Below are 22787 nucleotides of genomic sequence, written 5' to 3' on the forward strand. Positions count from 1 at the left end.
TTTTACACTTCTACCTCCAAATCAGTGGTTTCAGTACCCACGAATTCAGTTATAAAGAAACGCTGCATCCCGGACCTTCCCCAGACCTTACCTGGTGGTCTAGTGGTGACATGGGGCAGGATCAATCTTCCTACGCTCCTGCCCCGTGCAGAGCCATCACCAAATGGCTGCCGTGAGTTCCCGTTGTAGTCTCAAAACTACAACGGGAACTCACGGCAGCCATTTTGATGATGGCTCTGCACAGGGCAGGAGCGTAAGAAGATTGATCCTGCCCCGCGTCGCCGCTAGACCACCATGTAAGGTCTGGGGAAGGTCTGGGACGTAGGAGGGAGCTGGGGTGGGTTAGAGCTGGTCCTAAAAGTTATTCGTGGTTTTTTTTTGTTTTTTCAAATAAATCTTTATTCATTTTTAAAACTTATAAGTGTATCATTAAATAATAACATTTTAAGTTATTCGCGTTTTTTTAAATATTCGTAGGCCGGCTCTACCCCTAACACCCACAATATTGAGGAGAAGTGTATACTCAAAATTTCACCAAGGGCCCCTTTTACAAAACTGTGGTAACGATTATTCATTCATTCTTTATTCTTGTTATACTGCTTTTTCTAACTGGCAGGTCAAAGCAGTTTACAACACTAAAACATAAATAGAAAATAAGAAAGGAACTACAATGATTTCAATAGGAAACAAAACTATCACACTTAAATAAATCTTAAGAACTTTTGTGGGGGGAGAAAGGGAAGGCAGGGGGGAGAGGTAGAGGGATAAATCCAGTGATATTCATAAATGATCTAGTCTTACTCATGGTTAAAGGCCTGTGAACAGCCAAGATGCTAAATTAGGTTTAAATTTCTTGAAATCAAGTTCTGTCCTTAAAGATGGAAGTGAGTTCCAGAATGATGGATCCACAAAGAAAAATGCTTAATGTCTAGTTGACTCTAGACAGGCCATTCTTGATGTTTGGGAGAACAAGATGGTCATTTAGTGATCTTAGCAGCTGTGTCGGTGAATACGGTAGTGGAATGGAAAAGGTAGATATGAATTGCTTATTTACTCTTTCCAAAAATACTAGGACTAGGGGGCATGCAATGAAGCTACTAAGTAGTAGATTTAAAACAAATCAACATGTAGTTAACTCTGGAATTTGTTGCCAGAGAATGTGGTTTTGATAATTTCTTTAAAAAGTCCATAGGCCATTATTGAGATGGCTTGGGGAAATTCACTGCTAAGAAGCATAAAATCAGTTTTACTACTTGGGATCTAGCTAGGTACTTGGGACATGGGTTGGCCACTCTTGGAAACAGGATGCTGGCCTTGATGGACCTTCGGTCTGTCCCATTATGACAATTCTTACGTCCTTATGTTAAGAGAAGAAATATATAGAGGGGAAGACCTATACTTAATGCTTTATAATTTAAAATTAATAATTTGAATATTATACATTGTTCTATTGGAAGCCAGTGGTATTTTTGGAAAAGTGCAGAGATATGATCATAACATTTGGCGTGACAAAACAATTTAATAGCTGTGTTTTAGACCGATTGTAATTTCTTTTTTTGCATCTGAAAACATCCTAGGTAGACAGTGTTACAGTAGTACAGCCTGGTGGTAATCAGGGATAGGAGTGTGTGGAAAAAGCCTGTGTTGAAATAACGCCTTACTGAACGAAGCTATAATTAATAGGAAGGAGCTGGTTTTACAAAGGGAGGACATCAGATTCGTAAAAGATAACTATATCACAGCTTTCTCAGCAGTGACACACCTCACCAGACACCACAGCCCATAGATCAGGCAAAATTGTTGCAAGCATACTTTTTAACTGCCATCTTAGGGATCCCTGATGAAGACATGTTCGAAACACAGACCGTGTCCCTTTACCTGTGTAAAGGTGGTCTATTTCTGCGCAAACTGTTTTATTGAAATAAACACTGTCTGCATCTTATACAGTGATCTGCAGAGGGGGCGGTTCATGGGGAGAGCCGTCATCGGTGGGGTGTGTGTGCTTTTTTTCTAATGGGGCAGATATTGTGCATATGTAACATTCACAACATTTGGGCCCATTAAAAATTTAATATTTAATATTAATCATCTTATTTGCATGGTCGGATCGGGAAATGAGCGATCGTGCAGAAAACCAGGCTAAGTTAAAACAGCTTTAGCGATGATTGCTGGCTTTAGTGCATCTGGGGCTGGAAGTGCTAACTGTAGTGGTGGGGAGGGGAGGGGAGAACTAGTCTGTACTCGTTCAAAGAATGAAATGACCGAGATGGCATGCATGGTATTAAACTAAACTAAACTAAACATCTGGCGCAACCTAACCTCAAAAAACGACTCCACCTTTCCCCTTTCCCCCCCATCCGCAAACGACCTAGCTAAATTTTTCAATGAAAAGATTACTACCTTACGGAGTTCTTTCCCCCCAGCAGTCTCTTACAATTCTTTGCCTCCCAACGACTCCAACCCTATCCCTGCTGATTGATCCTGGACTGCCTTTGAACTCGTATCCGAATCCCAGATCTCTAAACTCTGTCTCAAACTGAAATCCTGCAATTGCATCCTGGATCCTTTCCCTTCCTACCTTTATGAAAACATTCCTGCGCAGGCCATCTCCTCCCTTACCAGGCTTATAAATTCTGCTTTACTATCAGGCCTGTTCTCCACAGAAATGGGACATATTGCCTTGTCCCCTCTTCTGAAAAAAAGCCGATCTCGACCCTTCCTTACCATCTAACTACCGCCCCATAGCAAATATCCCTCTTCTAACTAAACTACTAGAGGCCATAGTCGCCACCCAGCTCTCTTCTTACCTAGAGAGCTTCTCCATCCTCCATCCCTACCAATATGGCTTCAGATCCAGCTTCAGCACCGAATCCCTCCTAGTTTCCTTAATTTCTAAGGTGCAACAACTACATTCTCGTAACAAATTTGCTGTCCTATTACAATTCGATTTCTCTGCAGCTTTCGATGTTGTCCACCACGACATACTACTTTATCAACTTTCCGAGATAGGAATTGACTCCACCGTCCTAAAGTGGTTCTCAAACTTCCTATGCTCTCGCTCCTACACTGTCAACACAAATGGCACCATGTCCGTTCCTTGGACACCATCTTGCGGTGTCCCTCAGGGGTCACCCCTATCCCCTATTCTCTTTAACATCTATATGTTCTCCCTGAAACTCCTCCAATTATCCCCCCTTGAAACAATCTACACATACGCTGATGACATCCTTGTCCTCCTTGAGACAGACCAGAACCTCACCAACCTCCACGAGAACATTACAGCTTGCATAATGAGACTCCATTCCTGGTCCTTCTCGGTACAGATGAAATTGAATGAATCAAAAACAAAATTATTCTGGCTTGGCCCAAAATTAGAACACTTGCTCACCCTCTTCGCACTACCCTCAGGCGCTGCACTGCAGCTTGAGTTCTCAAGAATGGTCCTTGGCATTATTATCGATTCTTCTCTCTCCCTCAATGACCACCTCAACTCCTTGGCTAAATCATGCTTTTTCAGCCTCCACATGCTGAGGAAAGTAAGATCCTATTTTCGCCAACAACATTTCGCCATCCTTGTCCAATCCATCATCTTCTCCAAATTAGACTACTGCAATGCCATCTACTTAAGCCTATCAAAAAAAAGTCTTCAAAGACTCCAGCTAATTCAGAATACTGCAGCCAAGTTGATCTTTGCAAAACGCAAGTCTGACCATGTCTCCCCACTCCTAGCCAAACTTCACTGGCTCCCAGTGATTTCCAGAATCCATTTCAAATGCTCCTGCCTGGCTTTTAAGATCATTCACAGCATCCTTCCTCCCTTAATCCCACTATCTTATAACTCCTCAAGTCCTGACTCTACCAGACTCGCCCAAAGGTATAAATTATCCTTCCCCTCTCTACACAGTATTCGCTATGCAGGCAAACTGGGAAAATCCCTTCTCTTCAGAATCACAGGTCTTTGGAACGACCTTACTACTCCGCTGCGGAACCTGGACTCCCTCCAATTATTCCGCAAGCAACTGAAAACCCGGCTTTTCACTAAAATGTAATTCTATCCCCCCTTACTCTTCTCTTCTATATATAAGTTCATGTAAACCTTTTTTTTCCTTCTCTTCCTATATTTTAAGTTCTTGTAAACCGTGTTGAGCTCTATCTTTATGGAGATGATGCAGTATATAAACTTAAGGTTTAGTTTAGTTTAAACCTTAAGTTTGTATACCGTATCATCTCCATAAAGATAGAGCTCAGCATGGTTTGCAGGTAAATTCAATAAATGAGGGAAGGACATAATAAGAAATTAGAGGTTATGAAGAAGATAGCTAGCTTTACGTTTTGGAGAAAAGCCAGGTTTTCAAATGCTTTCGGAATAATTGGAATGAGCCTAGGTTCCGCAGTGGGGCAGGGAGGTTATTCTAAAGCTCAGTGAATTTGAAGAAAAGGGATTTCCCTAATTTACCTGCATAGATGACGCCTTTTAACGAAGGGAAAGATAGTTTGAGTATGTAGGCGGATCTGGTAGTGTCAGGTCTCAAAGAATTCCAGGATAGTGGGATTAGGGGAGGAAGAATGCCATGTAGGATCTTGAATATTAGGCAGGTACATTTAAAGTGAATCCTAGAAATCACTGGAAGCCAGTGAAGTTTTGAAAGAAGCGGGGAAACATGGTCGAATTTGCGAAGATCAATCTAGCCGCAGTGTTCTGGATCCGCTGAAGTCTTTGAAGATTTTTATTGGTTAGACTTAGATAGAATTACAATAGTCCAATCTGGAAAGAATGATTGTACAAGGACAGCAAAATGTTTTTGGCGGAAGCAGGATCTCACTTTCCTCAACATGTGAAGACTAAAAAAAACATTATTATTAGTAGTAGTAGTATTAGTCTGAGAATTGAGTGCTTTAAAAGGTAATACACCCACTACCATGCTGGTTGCATCTTAAATAGAAGCACTTTTTCTGTCATTTACACTAGTATTTTATAAAGAAAAACCGGCACCTACTTTTCAGAAGAGGTTTGAAATAGGAGCTCTATTATAGAATTATTCCTTTTGTGTTATGTGCTAGTAGAAAATTGGGGCCTATGCTTGTATTTTATAAAAATAAATGTATTAGGCGCTAATCTCGATCATCCTGTTCTCCATCCTCCACCTAAGCATTTATCAAGTAAAAGTAGGCACTATGTCTTCTGTTGACCTACTTTTAGATACGCATATTCCTTTTTATACATGTTCAGATCATATATAAAATTATCCCCCCCCCATCTTAAGCCACAAAGCCAAGAAAATGTCATCCTTTGTTCCCAGTCAGATCTTAAGCTAAAGAACAAGGTAGCTGACTTTGCAGCCAGCCGAGGTGTGATCCAAAGCCTGTTGTGTAACATTTCCTCCTGCTCTGTAAGCACACAAAGGTATAGACCGAAAACATGCATTTCTCCTTACCATTAGAAGTAAATGTAAACCGCCTGTCTGACAAGGAGCCACTGAAAAAGAACAGAAAAGCAACCCTTGAGAATTATATAGATCATGGAAGACAAAGAATGATTAAGTTCTTACCTCAATAATCTTCTTTCTTGTAAATGTGTCTAGTGATCCTGAACACTTGTGTTATGCATCTGAACCTGCAAGTTGCTTGAAGAATGCTGTCAATAATCTTTTGAACTCCATCTCCTTTCCAGGGAACTGCTCCTGCCCCCTCAGTTTGTACAAAAGCAATCAAGTAGCACAATAATGAAAAGTATAAAGGATGGAGGGAAATGGGGAAAAATCTGTGATCTGTTCTGCTCTGTAACAAACATCTCAATTAACATTACAACATTCAAGTAACTGCTCAAACCAGATACAAAAACATGTGCAAACAGCACTAATTTTATACAGAGCTCGTAGCTAGTCGCAAGTTCTGCCATCAAGTAGAGACTTACAAGACTTTACGTTCGAGTGTTTTCTGGGTTTTTGTTGTTTTAAAAAAATATATATATATCATTTCAGTTCATCTGGAGATCGAGAGAATTTCCAGATTCAGACTGATCTTAAGGCAGAAGACAGGCAAAATCCACTGACAGGGCAGGGTTTCAGGACTACTAGACAAATCTACAAGAAAGAAGATTGAGGAAAGAACCTAATCTTTATTTCTTTTTTTTTTTTTAGTTCAATAGTTTTTATTGAATATTATAAGAAATTTACAGAAAGCAGTTCAAACACACAAAATCTGAATAAGACACAATGGTATAGAAAAAGTCCATATCTATAATCATTTACTTACAACCAGATTAATAAAAAGAATCTAGGGTATGTGTAACTGCTAATAGAAGATATATGAAAGGCAGAAAAGCAGGGAGAGTGAAATAAGAGAGAGGGAAAGAAAGAGGGAGAAAAAGAAAGAGAGAGAGATAGATAGATAGAGAGGCAGAAGTGTCTACTGGTTAGAATGAACATATGAATCTAAGAATGACCAAGGTGATTTATTTTGCACCATGTTTGTGGAGAGTCGAGAAATCATGTTTTTCTCATATGCATAAGATTCAAATTTGTGATACATGCTCAGAGAGTTCCACCAAAAGGTGTAGTCAAGTAGCGAGGATGATTTCCAATTTTTCAGAATATGCATAAGAGCTGTTACAAACATGGCATCAATGAGTTTAGGTGGGCAGTTTGTTTGTGTGAAACAAGGGTGTTGAGAACGAAGAATTACAATGTCCATGGAAATCTCTTCTGAACACTTAGTAATAGATTTTATAGTGTCCCAAATACGAATCCAGAAGGAGTGGACTATAGTGCAATGAAAAAGCATGTGATCAAGAGTTCCAGACTCTTTCAAACAGTTCCAGCAGGTGGAGTCTTGTTTTAGCTTCGCTTTCCACATGCGATATGGGGTCCATACTGCATTCCACATAACGAAGAACATTGATTGCGAGACTCTGGAAGATAGGAGAGGACGGTTTGTGGAGGACCAGAAAAGTTCCTAATCTATATCAGAATCGAGTCCCATTGGTTCATTGATTAAGGTGAAAGAGTGATCCCTTAGAATACTATAAAAAAGAGATATCGCTCTACCCTTCATTAAGGCCAGAGTAGACCAGTGGTGAACAGTGTGGATAGAGGTCATAAAGTCATGGCGCATATGTACCTTAGACAGTATTCCAGTAAGCGTGAACCATTGGGAATGTATAGAGGATGGAAGTTGCCTGGCTGGCCCAGAACTTCCTCTCTGATGCCAGCATGTTCTGTGCCCTGTTTAAGGCATCGGAAGCAGGGTGAGCTCGGAACTCGGCGGCAGTGGCTTGGGGGCCTGTTCCTCGATGGCGGCGGTGGCTTGGGGGAGGGCAGGGAGATAGAAAGAAAGAAAGGGGGCATGGAGAAAGACAGAGAGAAAGAACGGAAAAAGAAAGACAGAGAAAGAAAGAAAGAGAGAAAGAAAGAGAGAAAGAAAGGGGGGCATGGAGAAAGATAGACAGAAAGAAAGGGGAGCAGAGAGAAAGAATGGAAACAGAAAAAAAGGGGGACAGGGAACCAGAAAGAAAGGGGAGGGGGCAGGGAGAGAGGAAGAAAAAGTTGGGGGAGGGAACAAGGTCTGGAGGAGAGGAAGCATACAGGAGGCTGAAAGAAGGGAAGAAATATTGGATCCACAGTCAAAAGAAGAAAATGCAACCACAGACTCAGGAAATCACCAGCCAACAAAGGTAGGAAAAATGATTTTATTTTCAATTTAGTGATCAAAATGTGTCTGCTGTCTATATTTTGCACTATGGCCCCCTTTTACTAAACTGAGATAGCAGTTTTTAGCGCAGGGAGCCTATGAGCGTCGAGAGCAGCGCGGGGGCATTCAGCGCAGCTCCCTGCGCTAAAAACCGCTATTGCAGTTTAGTAAAAAGGAAGATGGTATATTTGTCTATTTTTGTATAGTTGTTACTGAGGTGACATTGCATAAAGTCATCTGCCTTGACCTCTTTGAAAAGATCATATAATATAAATGATAATTAATATTTTCTCTGCGTACAGTGTGCTTTGTGTTTTTTTTTTTTAATTTTGTTGTTGGTAGATCATTTTGATTTGGTCATTTTAAAAGTAGCTCGCAAACCCAAAATGTGTGGGCACCCCTGCACTAGAGGGTGCAACTAAAGAGTCCATTTAATAAAATGGGTGATATCTGGATGAGAGGCCAGGTGAAGTCTTGTACTGGGGGTCTCAAGGACCCCAGCAGGAACCTCTTGCTGATCCTCCAGGGCTCCATGGCAACATATCTGCGCTTGGCCAATGCACCTTCAGAGGGCTCTGGAAAGGGTCTTGTCCCTTGGGAACGTGTCTCCTGTGGTTTCCTAGCTCTGAAGGACTCAGAGGAGGCTGAGCCCAAGGATCCCGTCACTTCCCCAAGTGCTCCACCACATGCAGGACATGGACATTCCTTGGCCGGCCATCCAGCACAAACCTGGCATGATATAGGGGTAAGAAACCCTGAGGGATCCATCCCTGTTGATTTTAAATATAATTGATGGGTTTTGAGGCATATGGAGGTTTTAGAAAAAAAAGATAGTTTAAAATCCAAGATGGCTACCGCCAGTAAAATTGCACCAAAAACAGTCTAAAAATTCTTTCCTGAAGTACAAAAATTTCAGGGAAAGGGTGAGGGTCCTTGGTACTGGTTGCAGAAATCTTTAAATAATAATAATAGTTTATTTTTATATACCGCCAAACATCAGTTCTTGACGGTTTGCATAATAGTAATTACAACAAGTAATTAAAATACAGATCCAAATAACAATGTATTATAAAAGAAAATAACACAATTCAATAAAAGATACTGACTAACAAAATGCAATCCTAACTTATTCAAAGTAAAATATGTACAATACAAATTATTTATACTAAAATAGTTAAGCGACTGTAAACAATTATTTCATAAAAATAATTTTAAAAAATCTGTTTATTATTTTTATGAAATAATTGTTTACAGTCGCTTATCTATTTTGGAGAACCTTCTGATTTTCCTCATAGACTATACAAACGGAGAAGAACTCTGGCTCACAGGTTTGCTGGATGAACTTGGTCTTCAGACTGTCAGTTGGCCCAAGGTCAGACTGAGCCTCGAACCCGAAAAACCACAGCACTGCTCACTATTAAAGCCTAGCCAAGCCAGGATGGAGCCAAATAGCCTTTGCTCAAAGTCCTGATAAATCTGGGATCAGGAATGCAAGTAGCTACACAGGAGACAGTCCCTGAGCTCAAAATATACAAAAGCAGGCTAGCTAGCTAGGTGTTGCCGAGGGCTAATCCTGCAAGCAGCAGACTTCTGCAGCACGAGTCTGCGTCTTCTCCCAGGCAGAGGACCAAACACTTTGAAAAAATCTGAAAATAATTTAAAAACTGAAGAGCAGAGCAGAAACACTTCTGAGTAACTTGCTTGCAGAAAAAAAATTGAAGGGACGGAGCAGCTCCCCTGGGATGGAGGCGGAGTTCAAAAGATGATTGACAGCATTCTGCAAGCAACTTGCAGGTTCAGATGCATAACCCTATTCAGGACCACTCGACACATTGCTCTAGAACTTGTTTTCACAGTTATTCCCAAATTTGTCTGCACAGGCCCCATGTCAGTCTGTTTTCCAGGATATCTGCAATGAATGAGATTTAATAGTGTACTTTTGATGCAGTGCATACTCAAGCATATTTACTGCAGGTATCCTGAAAAACTCATCTGATTTGGGTTCTCTCAGGACAGGTTGCAAAAACCACTGGAGGTGGCTTTTTAGGCCAAATCTCTCGATTAGCTCATATCTTTCACATCACCCTCCTATGGTCCGTCTCTTCTCTCAGCTGGTCTGTGTGGGACACAAGCAGTATTGCCTTGTTTTTAGATTAATCCCTTCAGACTGTTTAGTCAATCAACTACCCTCATTACTTTACTTCATTTTTCATGCAAAGAGCCCACACAAGATCAGTACAAATAATTTTCCCTGGACTGGCAAAAGGACACCTGAGAGGATACAAGAAGAACAAATAATTTAGTGGACATGAAAAATAAAGCCACACACACAAATTCACACAGAGCTCTTTTTTCATCTGCCTTATTTAGTTGCTGCTAGTAGTGCTGCCCGATTCAGGAAAAAAAATTTTGATTCGATTTGATTCAGCCTATTGAATTGGTTTTTCGATTCAATTCGATTTTCCTGCCCAATTGGGTGTTTTTTTCAAAACATCCTGGTGGGTTTATTTTAAAATTAGTTTTTCTACCTTTGTTGTCTGGTCATTAGACAAACCTTGTTGGTCCCAGGCTCTGGTTGTCTTCTGATAACTTGCTTGCCAGGGTCTCCTCCTTTCTTCTTTCCCCATGCTAACCATCCATCTGCCATCTCTGTCCTCCCCTTCCATTTCCCTTCCCTCCCCTGGAGGTCTGGCATCTTTCTTTTTTTTATCTTCATCCACAGATCCACCTTTTCTTAACTACTCTTTCATCCAGCATCTCTCCCACCACTCCAGGGTCCACATCTCTCCCTTTCTTTTCCCAACTACCCTCCTATCCAGTATCTCTATCCCCCCCTCTATACCATCCCTTGTGTCCAACTTCTCTCCCTTTTTGTTCCTTCCCTCCCTAAATCCCATTATCCATCATCCCTCTTCCTCTCCTCTATTTTCAGACCCATTATTTCTTCCCCTCCCCCCAAAGTCCGGCATATACACATATATTTGAACCCCCCCTTCCCTCTTTCCCTCCCTCCATGTACTTCTACACCAGGGCTCCCCTCCCCTGGTCTGTCCCCCCTGAAGGCCTGCACCCTACCCTTAAAGGCCTGCACCCCACCCTAAAGGCCTGCCTGTCCCCCCTGAAGGCCTGTGCTACCATCCCTGAAGGCCCCCCCCCTTGAAGGCCTGCACTTCTCCCTGAAGGCCTGCACTTCCCCCTGAAGGCCTGCACCTCCCCCTGAAGGACTGCCTGCCTGACCCCCCCTTGAAGGCCTGCATGTTCCCCCCTGAAGATCTACAACCCACCCCTGAAGGCCTGCCTGTCTCCTCTGAAGGCCTGAACCCCCCCCCCCCCCCCACCGAAGGCTAGACACCCCCTGGAAGGCCTCCCCCCGAAGAACTGCATACACACACCCCCTCGGAAGGCCTGCGTGTTCCCCCTGGCCTCCATTATCAATTCTCCTAATTTCAGTAGCCTGCAATAAGATCGCTAGCGCCAGCGATCTTATTGCAGGCTGCTGAAATTAGGAGAATTGATTTTGGGAGGCCAGTGGGGAAGACCGACAGCACAGCAGCGGGAGGCCAGCGGGTAAGCCACTTCCCGACTGACCCTCCCTACTCGCCCTCTAAAGCAGGAGCGGCAGGCCAGCAAGAGGCAACGCTGCTGCTCCTGCTTTAGGGGGGAGGGTCAGTCAACGAATTGGGAGGCCAATTTTTTCTCCTGATAAATCAATTCAAATCGATTCACCTGAAGTGAATCGGTGAATCGATTTGAATCGTGATCTGGCAGCACTAGCTGCTAGCATTCAAGACACAGAGACTCTTAGAATGAGTGAGAACTGCCAGAATGAGCTGCTGGGAGTTGAGCAAGCAGCTCGGGGACTAGGTCTAAGCTTCAAAAGAGGCTTGCAGTGTTAAATCTCTATTAATAACATTAGTTCCCTCTGAGATTCCACGATTTAGTGTTTTTAAGGTTCAGATTTATTTCATTTGCTTTTCGGCTCAAGGGCATAATGTCCATATAAGTGGTTAAAATTAAAATCCAAAGCATAGACAAGAACGTCATAAAATAACAGAAAAGAAAAGAACATAAGTTTGGACCCCAGTGCTTCCCTCAGCTGCCAGGTCAACAACCACATGCAGAACCTAGCTCTAAAAGACTTAATTCTGGGAAGGCTTCACAAACTAGATCAACTGTCAAGCTGTCGTTTAAACATTGACAAAGTCAGCATGGCCCACAGGCCATTAGGCAACTAATTACAAAGTTTGGGACCCACCACAGACCAGAATGTACCCCAAAATGTGGCAGTAGGAACCCGGCAGGCTGACAGCACCTGTAACAAAGACTACTGAAATGAACGCAAAGATCGTGATGGCATACACAATAGTATATGAGGAAGGGCTGTGGCTCACTGGTTGACCTGCTGCCTCTGCACCCAGAGATTGCGAGATCAAATTCCAGTGTTGCTCCTTGTTCTGGCCAAGTCACTTAATCCTCCAGTGCCCATCGCTTTAAATGTCAGGTTTGAAATGCCAAAGCATCGAAAAGGTGGTATACAAGACCCCATTCCCTTTCCTTATATATTCAGAATGCAGCATTTAGATTGATTTTCAATTTAAAGAAGTATGACCATGTTACTGATTTTTATCGTCAACTGCATTGGCTTCATAGAAACATACAAATAGACGGCAGATAAGGGCCATGGCCCATCTAGTCTGCCCACCCTAATGACCCTCCCCTACCTTTGCCTTGTGAATAGATCCCATGTGTCGATCCCATTTGGCCTTAAAGTCAGGCACGCTGCTGGCCTCAATCACCTGCAGTGAAAGACCATTCCAGCGATCAACCACCCTTTCAGTGAAAAAGAATTTCCTGGTGTCACCTCGTAGTTTCCCGCCCCTGATTTCCAGTTGAGGCACGGGTTAAATTTAAGCTGGGCTGTATTTGTTTTAAGGCACTAACAGGCTCAGTTCCTGAGTATCTTATGGAATCTTTTATCATCACAAATTCTAAACATCCTAGGAAAAAACTCATTCATTGTTTTTTTCCCCTTCTGTGAAAGGATATAAATACAAGACATTTCAGGAATGACTTTTCAGGCAGCCTTATGGACTAGGGATTTAACTTATATATTTACACTCCCAACTTCATATCAACAATTTTGATGTTCCTTAAAAACGTATCTTTTTCAGGGAACACTTTGGAAGTTAGAAATCGGATGTCTATTCATTTGTATTACTAGTCTTTGTGAACCGCATAGAACTTAATGGTATTTGCGATATACAAGTGAGTATTATGTTTATGTTAGTTTATATTTTGGTTAATGTTTGGTTTGTTTATGTTATGAGATAATGGCAGAAATGTACCGAAACGTGCCTGAAATACCAAACACCAATATGTTACAGTATATTTAACCTGAAACTTAAACTAGCAACCAATGTTCCAGCTGAAAAAAAGGGGTCACATGATCAAACTTACATTCAACATAATAGCAACTTCACAGTAGTCTTTTGTACCAACTGGAGCCTTCAGATCTCCTTGTCACACACACCCTGAAGCATCGAGTTGCAATAGTCCAAGTTAGTAATCACTAAGGCATTAATAAGAATGTGCATCAGATGCTTAACTTATCTAAATTGTCAAATCGAAAAAAGCATTTTTTTATTTTTTTTTAACAACTGCTATAATATATTGGTGAAATGACAAAGCGGAGCCAAAAATGACTCCCAAAATATGAAAGCAAACATTGCACAAAGTTAATGCCGATGGTGGAAGATACTGTGGGATCCTTGGAAAAAATATAAATTTTAGATTTTGCTAATTTCAAGCGATGCTGTTCCAACCAATCTGTAATCTTGGTAAGCTGAGAGACTAATTGATGGACCACATCTAATGGGGATCTATCAGTATTAACAAGAATCTGAATATCATCTGCATAAATTTAAGGCCTAATGATTGAATATTGGGGCTAATTAAAACAAAAACCCAACATTAGGGATTAATATTCAAAGAGACTTAAGTGTGCAGGAACTTAAAAATCACACTCAACAGGCCAACTGCCAATATTCAGTGGACTTTAACTGGGTAGTACTGCTAAATATTGGCTCTAATCAGTTTATTTAAAATTATTTATAACAAAGTACTGGAAAATCCAGTGGCACTAACATACGACACTGTGCTATTTGGCACTTTAATGAGAGCTAAAAGTCAAATATCATCTCACAATAACAAACTTCTCTTTATTATGACAGGGATTGCCATACAGCTTATTTTAAGGAATTGGAAAAACTGGGATCGATTGAACTATATCTTTTTGTGGGAGTCTCTGTGTCACGTCTTTAAAATGGAACGTTATTATGGCTATACAACAGGGACATTATAAGAAGTTTCTGGATATTTGGGAGCCATTGACAAAATATTGCAAAGAATGATTGTTGTTGATTTTGTCCCTTGATCATGCACATCCAGGGTGGTGGGGGGGTTGGAAAATATTTTTAATCTTTAATTTGAGTGCAATTTTTTGAATATGAAGATGGGGGGTGATATATGTATTTGTCATAGATTACAATTTGATTGAATTTAGGTGCTATTATAGTGCAATATGATTGTAAAATATGTTGCACTTATTTTTGGTTTCAAAATGAATAAAGATAGTTAAAATAAATAAAATTATTTAAAACCCGCCTATCTACAAATAACGTTAATCCATACCTATCTACAGTTAAACGTTAATAGGCATGAGAGAGACGTTACAGGGGCAGAGCTGGGAAGAGACAGCCTAAGAACTAACTGGACAGAAGGAACACAAAAAGTGATCAAATTTTTTGTCTGGTTAGCTATCCAGGCACTAGCACTATTTAACCTGACCCTCATAAGAATTCTATGAGCATCGGAGCAGCGTTGGAGCGTTTATAATAATAATAAATAATTTTATTCTTATATACCGCCAAAGCCATAATAGTTCGAGGCGGTTTACAATAAGAAGAGCTGGACAATCAGCGATGATAGGCACAATGAAAAGTCAATTGAATACATGTAAGCAGGATACAGAGATAAGAGGAGCTGGAACAATCAGCGCACGATCAGCGAAAACAGGAACACTGTAAAGTCGTCAAGTATATGTAAGCAGAGCACTAAGAAGGCTTGAGAGTTCTTGGTTACAAATTGGTTAGAGTATAAAGGGTAGTGCTCTGGACTACTGTAGAAACCTCTATCATGGCTTAGAAAAGGGGGGAGGGGGGAGTGTCCGGTATTATACAAAGACAGACACAAGGCAAGCATCTCAGACACCAGGTGGGGAGAGTATAACCTAGAGACTGATTTTTGGGTACCAATTATATAAAAATGAGAGCAGATAAAATTAGTAGCTGTGTGGCATCATAGGTTTAGTTCAACTATTTGATTAATTACCTTTCCAAAATATCAGAAAAGCAGTATACAACAACAGACATCAATTTTTACTTTGCATCTTATTTTCTTTTCTTTATTTCTATTTATTAAAAGTTAACTAATATGGCTACCACACCACTTTACACTGCTTTGTATTTTACACCCCATTCTCATACCCCCCAATTAAGGAGGACAAACGGAAAAAACTATATGATGGCCTCCTGGCCACTCAAGCAGCCAAACTAGACAACCAAATCGCCAATCTACTGACGGCATCCCTCGACTACAAGACTTTTAGAAAAGAAATAAAGACCATACTCTTCAAGAAAACTCTGAAAAAAGAAATAATACCGCAAGTCTCAAACTCCACCTCTCACTAAAGCCAACTACCCCAAACAAATAACCTTACCCATTTCTTACTCTTTTTGAAAATGACCAATTTTTTTTGTTGTTTTGTAAGTTCTTGTTGTAATACATCTTAGATAATTCTTTTGTAATCCGCCTTGAACTGCAAGGTAATGGCGGAATAGAAATCCCTAATGTAATGTAACGTAATGTAATGTAATATTTTGCTGCACCAACAATAAAATCCTAAAACTAGACAGGGAATTTTATTTGTTCTGTATATTACACCTACATACACTTATCAAGTATTTTTGTTCTTTAGGATGTACTACAGTATTTGCTTTGAATCCAAATCTGTTGAGTGCTTTTAACCTGAGGACTTCTACTTTGAAATCTGCCAAGAGAACGAAGCACCTGCAGACCTTTGTGCCTGCTCTTTCTACCGGTACCTTCTCTTTGGTAAACAACATGTGCAGAGTTGAATATAGAGCTTGTGCACATTATTTTCCTCCTCTCACCTCAGCCCACCTCAGGAATGTTTCCTTCCAATGCAGCTAACTAAGTACAGGAGGGTAATTTCCAGATTTATTTTTTTTTTTTTAAACCCAACATTTTTTGCCTATGTGAATTGGTGTGGGAAAAAAATCCAGTTATTTTCAGAATCTTCTCCCATTTCCATTCGTTTTAATCAAAATCTAACATGCATTAATGTATAGGTCAATCTAGCAGGTGCTAAACTCAAGGTGAGGGCAACCCTGGAATACAGCCAGAAAGCAGACTCATTTTTCTAAACACAGGGTTTAACATTTGAGAAGAAAATGTGATATGCATTATTGGTAAGGGCTTTAAAACATCTAATATAATAAAACGGTAAGCCGCGCATGCGCACTTCCTATGTGTGCACCGGTTTTCCATGAGCTGTAGCGACCCATAGGAAGTGCGCATGCACGGCTTACGGTCTGGCCTCACGCGAGGCAAGACAAGTGCGCATGCGCGCCCTTCCCTGCTCTAGCACCCCCTGCCCTCTCCGTTGCCTCCCGGCTCCAGCGGCGTAGGCAGCACTATAAACACGCTGCTTTGCGCCCTTTCTCTGCCGATTTCCTCTGCCACGTCTCTGATGACATCATTGGAGACAGACGCGGCAGAGGAAATCGCCAGTAGAAGGCCGCGAAGCAGCGTGTTTATAGTGCTGCCTACGCGGCTAGAGCCCCGAGGTTTGTCGGCGGTGCAGGCCGGATCGACAATGGCAGTAAAAGAACTGCTGCATAGGGAAGTGGGATGGAAATGCTGCTGCACAGGGAAATGGGGAAAAATGACAGACAGACAGCGGGAGGGAGACAGAAAGAAAGAAAAACACAGGGGTAGGGAGAGGGACAGAAAGACGAAAGGGGGCCAAAAAGAGAATCAGCGGGAGAGGGAAAGGGGGCTGCTTTGGGGGGAGGGGTGTGCTTGGGGCAAACAGCTTTGCTCTGGGGGGAAGATAGAAGGGGCCATGGAGAGACAGGGAGAGGGAAAGGGGGCTGCTTTGGGGGGAGGTGTGCTGGGGACAGACAGCTTTGCTCTGGGGGGGGGAAGACAGAAGAGGGCCATGGAGAGACATTTGGGGGGGAGGTGGGTGCTGGGGGCAGACAGCTTTGCTCGGGGGGAGGGGGAGACAGAAGGATACAGATAGCAGCCAAGGAGAGAGAGATAAAGAAACACAGACAGACAGACACATCTATTCTAGCACCCGTTAATGTAACGGTCTTAAAGACTAGTGGGGAAATATTTAGTTACTACTGTTATCTAACCCTGTATTTCTTATGTGACTTATGTTTTTATAATTAATTTATGTTACGAGTTCTAACGGATATACATTGTATCAACCCCCAAAGCATCCTGATGGCAAAACATGTCGGGTTGTTTGATAATACGAACAAGGAATGTCCAATGATGAATAAAGGATTTTTAATTCATAAACAGAGCTCCATTTGTTGTTTCTTGTTTGCTCTTCTTCTTAGTGCACACATTTTTTCATATTATTGTGGTGCCCCAGCCTTTTATGGGTTTTTTTGGCAACAATAAATAAAGGCGTACAGCTTTTATATTTTTTAAGACTTTTAGGGGGGAGGGAAGAAAAGCAACAAGACCAATAAAGAAAACAGTCACTGTTGCTATGAAACCAACCTTGTATTCCAAAAGGAGCTCTGGGGTGTGAAACTCCCAACTCTTCCCCAAATCATAGAAGACAACCTCCCCCACTTCCCTTTTTCAGAAAATATTCTCCAGTTCTTCTAACTGGCAGTTGTTACTGACCTAAGTCATCTACCAGAAAAATATAGCTGAAGTTTCCATGTGGAAAGTAATCCAGATGAAAGAAAACAGGGCTTGGGATGTTTTAGAGAGTACCGTTTATACCATTACTGTTTCAGTGGAAGCAAGGAAATCAGGTTTTTACACGTCCCAATGTCTTTCCACCCTCTAGTCATTGAGACTAAAATGTTTGTTGCTCTCTGTAATTGCAACTTTTGCTAGTGCCAGGTCTCATACCAGGTATAGCCATGCCCTAGGGGGCTTTATTCCGTTCTCTACCTGGAAGGCAGGCAGACCACATTAAGACTTACTCTTGGGAGAGGATGCCATTGGCTAGCATGGCATCATACTGGCTCGCTCCCTTGTGCTGAATCACATGGATCTGTCCGCCCAGTTCATCTGCTATGACTCCCGCATGGATAGCAGCTCTGCACAGCACAGAGGTCTGAAAGGCAAAGAGAGAATTACAAGCACGTCTGTGACCCAACAAGGTATAAATCTGGCACTGAAAACATCCCAGAAGTAGGCTTATCACAGCCCACAGACTCAGGAAAAAGAACAGCTTTAATGAAAAAACAAACAAATCAGGAGGTGAGTTTAATGAATAGGTCTGAAGGGTCAGTCATCTCATGATAAGTAGGCAGTACACTATTTTTTATTTTTATTTTTTTTAAAGCAAGATACACTATGGGAACTGGGAAGACAAAATTATGCCAGTGGGTTAAATTAAAAACCAGATATTAGAAAACAAAGAAAAATGAAGGTCGATAAAGACCATATGGCCTATCTAGTCTACCTATCTATGCCATCCCAATATATCTTCCTCTCCCTTAGAAATCCAATGTACTTATCCCAAGCTTTCTTGAATTCAGATACATTTTTCATTTCCACCACTTCCACCGGGAGGGCCACTCCACGCATTCGCCATCCTTTCCATGAAAGGATATTTTCTAAGGTTACCTCCGAGTCTAACCCTTCCTCCTTCATCTATCTTATACCCCCCTCATTCAGAGCTTTCTTTCAATTGAAAGAGACATGTCCCATGCGCATTTATGCCATATTACTAAGCTGGGGAAATTAATTTGACTCTGTAATGAGGTGGGCTGCACTCAGCACAGACGAATCTCTGGCTGAAACTTTTTATTTTGCACAGTATTATACCAATATATTTTAGTATCTGATTTAGTTCTAATGCTGGTGAATTCACCAGTCTTAATTTTTGCATTTCATAAAAATAAAACTAAGTTAGAATACGGCAAGCTCAGAATCAGCCGAGCCCAGATCCAGTGAAGAAGAATGCTTACAGCTTACTCTTGTTGCGAGGAGTGTGTGGCGCAGTGGTTGGATCTACAGCCTCAGCACCCTGGGGTTGTGGGTTCAAACCCCGCGCTGCTCCTTGTGACCCTGGGCAAGTCACTTAATCCTCCAATAGCCCCAGGTACGTTAGATAGATTGTGAGCCCACCGGGACAGAGAGGGAAAATGCTTGAGTACCTGATTGTAAAAACCGCTTAGATAACCTTGATAGGCGGTATATAAAATCCTAATAAAACTTGAAACTTGAAACATGTCCCTGGACTTTCTGTGACTATTACAGAGATCCTCCGAGTGACTCTGCTTCCTGCTCCCACCGACATTATTGCAGGCTAGTAGAGAATGAGCTGCTTATACTTTCAGAGAGATTCTAGGTTTTATGTTTTGTTTGAATTTAGTTCACACCTCTTCATTGGTAGCTCAAAACAAGTATAATTAATATACAGTAACGGAATGTTACTATTCTAGTTTGTTTAAATATATTATCGCCAACTCAGCTGACTCATTCCTTAGTGACAATGGGGACAGAGTTCAGTAGAAGTATAAAGTTTTATTTGGCAGATATTAAAATTCAGAGAGATGTACACACAAAGTCCTGGAAGGAGGATACAAAGAGAGCCAAGGAAGTACAAAGCTGGTCCAGCAATCCAATATCTAAAATCTCAACCCACCATCACCACAAATATCCAATAACACGACAACTACAAAAGCAATTACCATCTTCCTGGTTTTATTTTATTCTTATTAATTCCTTGAAGATATATACTGTATTCTTAAAAACACCAATTGTTTATATTGTTTACATAATAAATACCAGCACTTGCCACACCCTGGACGTTAATATTGAAGCAGGCATGGAAAATAAGCAATCCAGTAAAGGAAAGAGATCCGAGTAAACAGGGAGGGACCATAGCATAAGCTGCTGCTAAAGTGCTCAGGTCAAAACACAAGTGGAAGGAGTTGCCTAGTAATTACAGCTGCTGCCTCGGTACTCTGAGGTTGTAGATTCAATCCCAGCGCCGCTTCCTGTGACCCTGGGCAAGCCACTTCACCCTCCATCGCCCCAGGTACAATAGTTAGATTGTGAGCCTGCCAGGACAGATAGAGAAACTACTTAAGAGTACCTGCTTATAATTGTAAACTGCTTTGATATCTGCAGAGGAAAGGCAGTGTATCAAATAAAGATAACCATAAAGAGATTAAGATTTATACAGAATACGGTGATTCATCTAATTTTTGGGTTGAAAAAAACAATGACCATGTTTCCCCATTCTACAGACAGTTGCACTGGTTGCCTTTTGAAGCTAGAATACTGTTTAAGTTTGGTTGTACCTGTTTTAAAGTATTGTTTTGTACGGCTCCTAATTATTTGTCTTTATGCTTTGAGCGATATAGACCTAATAGGAATACTCGAGGGCAACGTTTATTTACTTTTCCAACTATTGAGCACTGTTGATACAAGAGATTTTTTGATAAATTACTCGGGTTTTCAGGCAGGTAAAATGGATCAATGGCTAAGTGCCATTATTTCTCAAGCTCATTCATATATGTCTTTCAGGAAATTACTAAAAACTGATTTATTCGATAAATTTGTAAATTGATGTCCCAGATTATTGACTGGTAAATTATATATTGATCTTATAGCTAGTACATTTTTGCCAATTTTATTGTATTCTAGTATATTGTATTTTATTCACCTATTGTATAATTTTAGTTCAACTTTTTAGAATATTGTATTTTACTCACTGACTGTATATTTTTAGTACTGTATGTGAACCCCCTAGAACTATGTGGTAGGGCGGTATATACAAATAAAATTTATTATTATTATTATAAATGCAGCAGAAGAAATACACTGAGGAAGATACCCTTCTAGTCTAGTCTGTAAGCTGGGATATCCTTTAACATAAGAATGATCAAAGATAGTGCTGTATGATTACAAAATCTCCTATATACAACAGCCTCCTTCACATGCAAACAGACCTAACCACCAAGAGAGAGAGAAAGGAAACTATTATTAACATTTTCTTCTCATTACTGTTGTACAACTCAGAGCCCTGCTCTTTTTTTAGTTGGAGGAGAGTGGAATGTGGTTCCCGACAACTCCAAGGGCACAAAACGTAGTATCACTATTGCCTCTTCCTCCCCCCCCCCCCGGCAATAAAATTGGGTGAAGGGACAGCACCGCTCGTTTGACAGATTTCTGGCCACAGAATGGCCTTTGGTTACTTTTGGTTGGGATGAGCCAGTTTTTGCACTTTCAATCAATGCTACAATCTTTTACTACTGTTAAAAGTAAAATGCAGTCTAGTCTGTTATTGAGAAAAACATGGGGGAAGTCACTGCTTGCCCTGGATCGGTAGCATGAAATATTGATACTCCTTGTGTTATGGCCAGGTACTAGTGACCTAGATTGGCCATCATGAGAACAGGTTACTGGGCTTGATGGACCATTGGTCTGACCCAGTAAGGCTTTTCTTATGTTCTTATGCAGAGAGAACTTCCTCTAATATCCAGAGATTTCATCCTTCTTTCCACTCTGTTCTGGAAACAAGTGTACGTTTAGTTCAGCACACTCTGAAAGCCATACTCCATTACACTTACATCCCGATATCCATCAGCCGCATCTCCATAAACATCTCCCACTACGTCTCTGCAGCCAGCAGGACAGAATTTGCTGCAAAGGGAGAAGAACAGAAAGTTAGGTTCTTTTCTCTCTAGTCCCACCAAATCCTTCCACTGAAATTTTTTTACATTTTTCTGCAGTAAGAGGCATACCTCTTAACTGCTTGTGCTGATAACACACTTTGGTCACACCAGGCCGAACCTAGCAAACATTTCTGCTGTCATGGCTGACATGTCTGTGTTCAGATCCAGGGTGGGTGGGATTGTCTAGGCCCAAGTTATCAAAAATATTGTCACAAATTATAAGAAACTGGAATCCTAAGTCTTTTGTCAACTTGAGTGTTAAATCATTTTTTTATGTATTAGACATTAATGCCAATATAAACGACTGGGGTGAATTCAAAAGAAAAAAGTTCCTGAAGGTCAATAATACACTAACGCTGATAAAGGAACAATGAAGCTCACTTTAAATGCCTTTTAACCTTGAGTAGTGCTCAGACTCCAAGATGGATCGTAAGAACTCAATATGGGGACAAGCCCCTGTAGAGATTCCTATGGTATCTATCATTGCACCATTGTACGGTTTAAGGTGATTCAAAGCGCTTGCTTAAGAAAATAATTTGTATAGTTTACTAGTCCATATAAAGAAACACAAAGTCCAACTGTGAAAAAATTTTCAAAAATAATAACTTCAATATAAACTTAGCTTGAAAAATGCCAACCACATTAGTTCAGCTGGGTTCTAACAGCGTGAGAACCCAGCTGAACTCACGCTGTTAGAACCCAGCTGAACTAATGCGGTTGGCATTTTTCAAGCTAAGTTTATATTGAAGTTATTATTTTTGAAAATTTTTTCACAGTTGGACTTTGTGTTTCTTTATATGGACTAGTAAACTATACAAATTATTTTATTAAGCAAGCGCTTTGAATCACCTTAAACCGTACAATGGTGCAATGATAGATACCATAGGAATCTCTACAGGGGCTTGTCCCCATATTGAGTTTTTACGATCCATCTTGGAGTCTGAGCACTACTCAAGGTTAAAAGGCATTTAAAGTGAGCTTCATTGTTCCTTTATCAGCGTTAGTGTGTTAGACATTAATGCTACATCAGAAAAGTGGCCACTGTTCAGTCTGTAATAAACTAAATGAAAA

General features: G+C 40.9%; 1 protein-coding gene across 5 annotated transcripts in view; it reads right to left on the bottom strand.

The window, feature by feature from the left end:
• Positions 1 to 22787, bottom strand: part of DCBLD1 (discoidin, CUB and LCCL domain containing 1) — a 134100-nt gene that overhangs the window by 49741 nt on the left and 61572 nt on the right. For all 5 annotated transcript variants that reach the window (XM_033935364.1, XM_033935365.1, XM_033935363.1 and 2 more), the window contains exons 5-7: positions 21612 to 21684; positions 18006 to 18139; positions 5436 to 5476 (exon numbers count right to left, since the gene is read on the bottom strand). In XM_033935364.1, coding sequence (XP_033791255.1) covers positions 5436 to 5476; positions 18006 to 18139; positions 21612 to 21684 — 248 coding nt within the window. The remainder of the gene's footprint in view (positions 1 to 5435; positions 5477 to 18005; positions 18140 to 21611; positions 21685 to 22787) is intronic.

This window comes from Geotrypetes seraphini, chromosome 3, assembly GCF_902459505.1.
Source record: "Geotrypetes seraphini chromosome 3, aGeoSer1.1, whole genome shotgun sequence".
Taxonomy (NCBI): domain Eukaryota; kingdom Metazoa; phylum Chordata; class Amphibia; order Gymnophiona; family Dermophiidae; genus Geotrypetes; species Geotrypetes seraphini.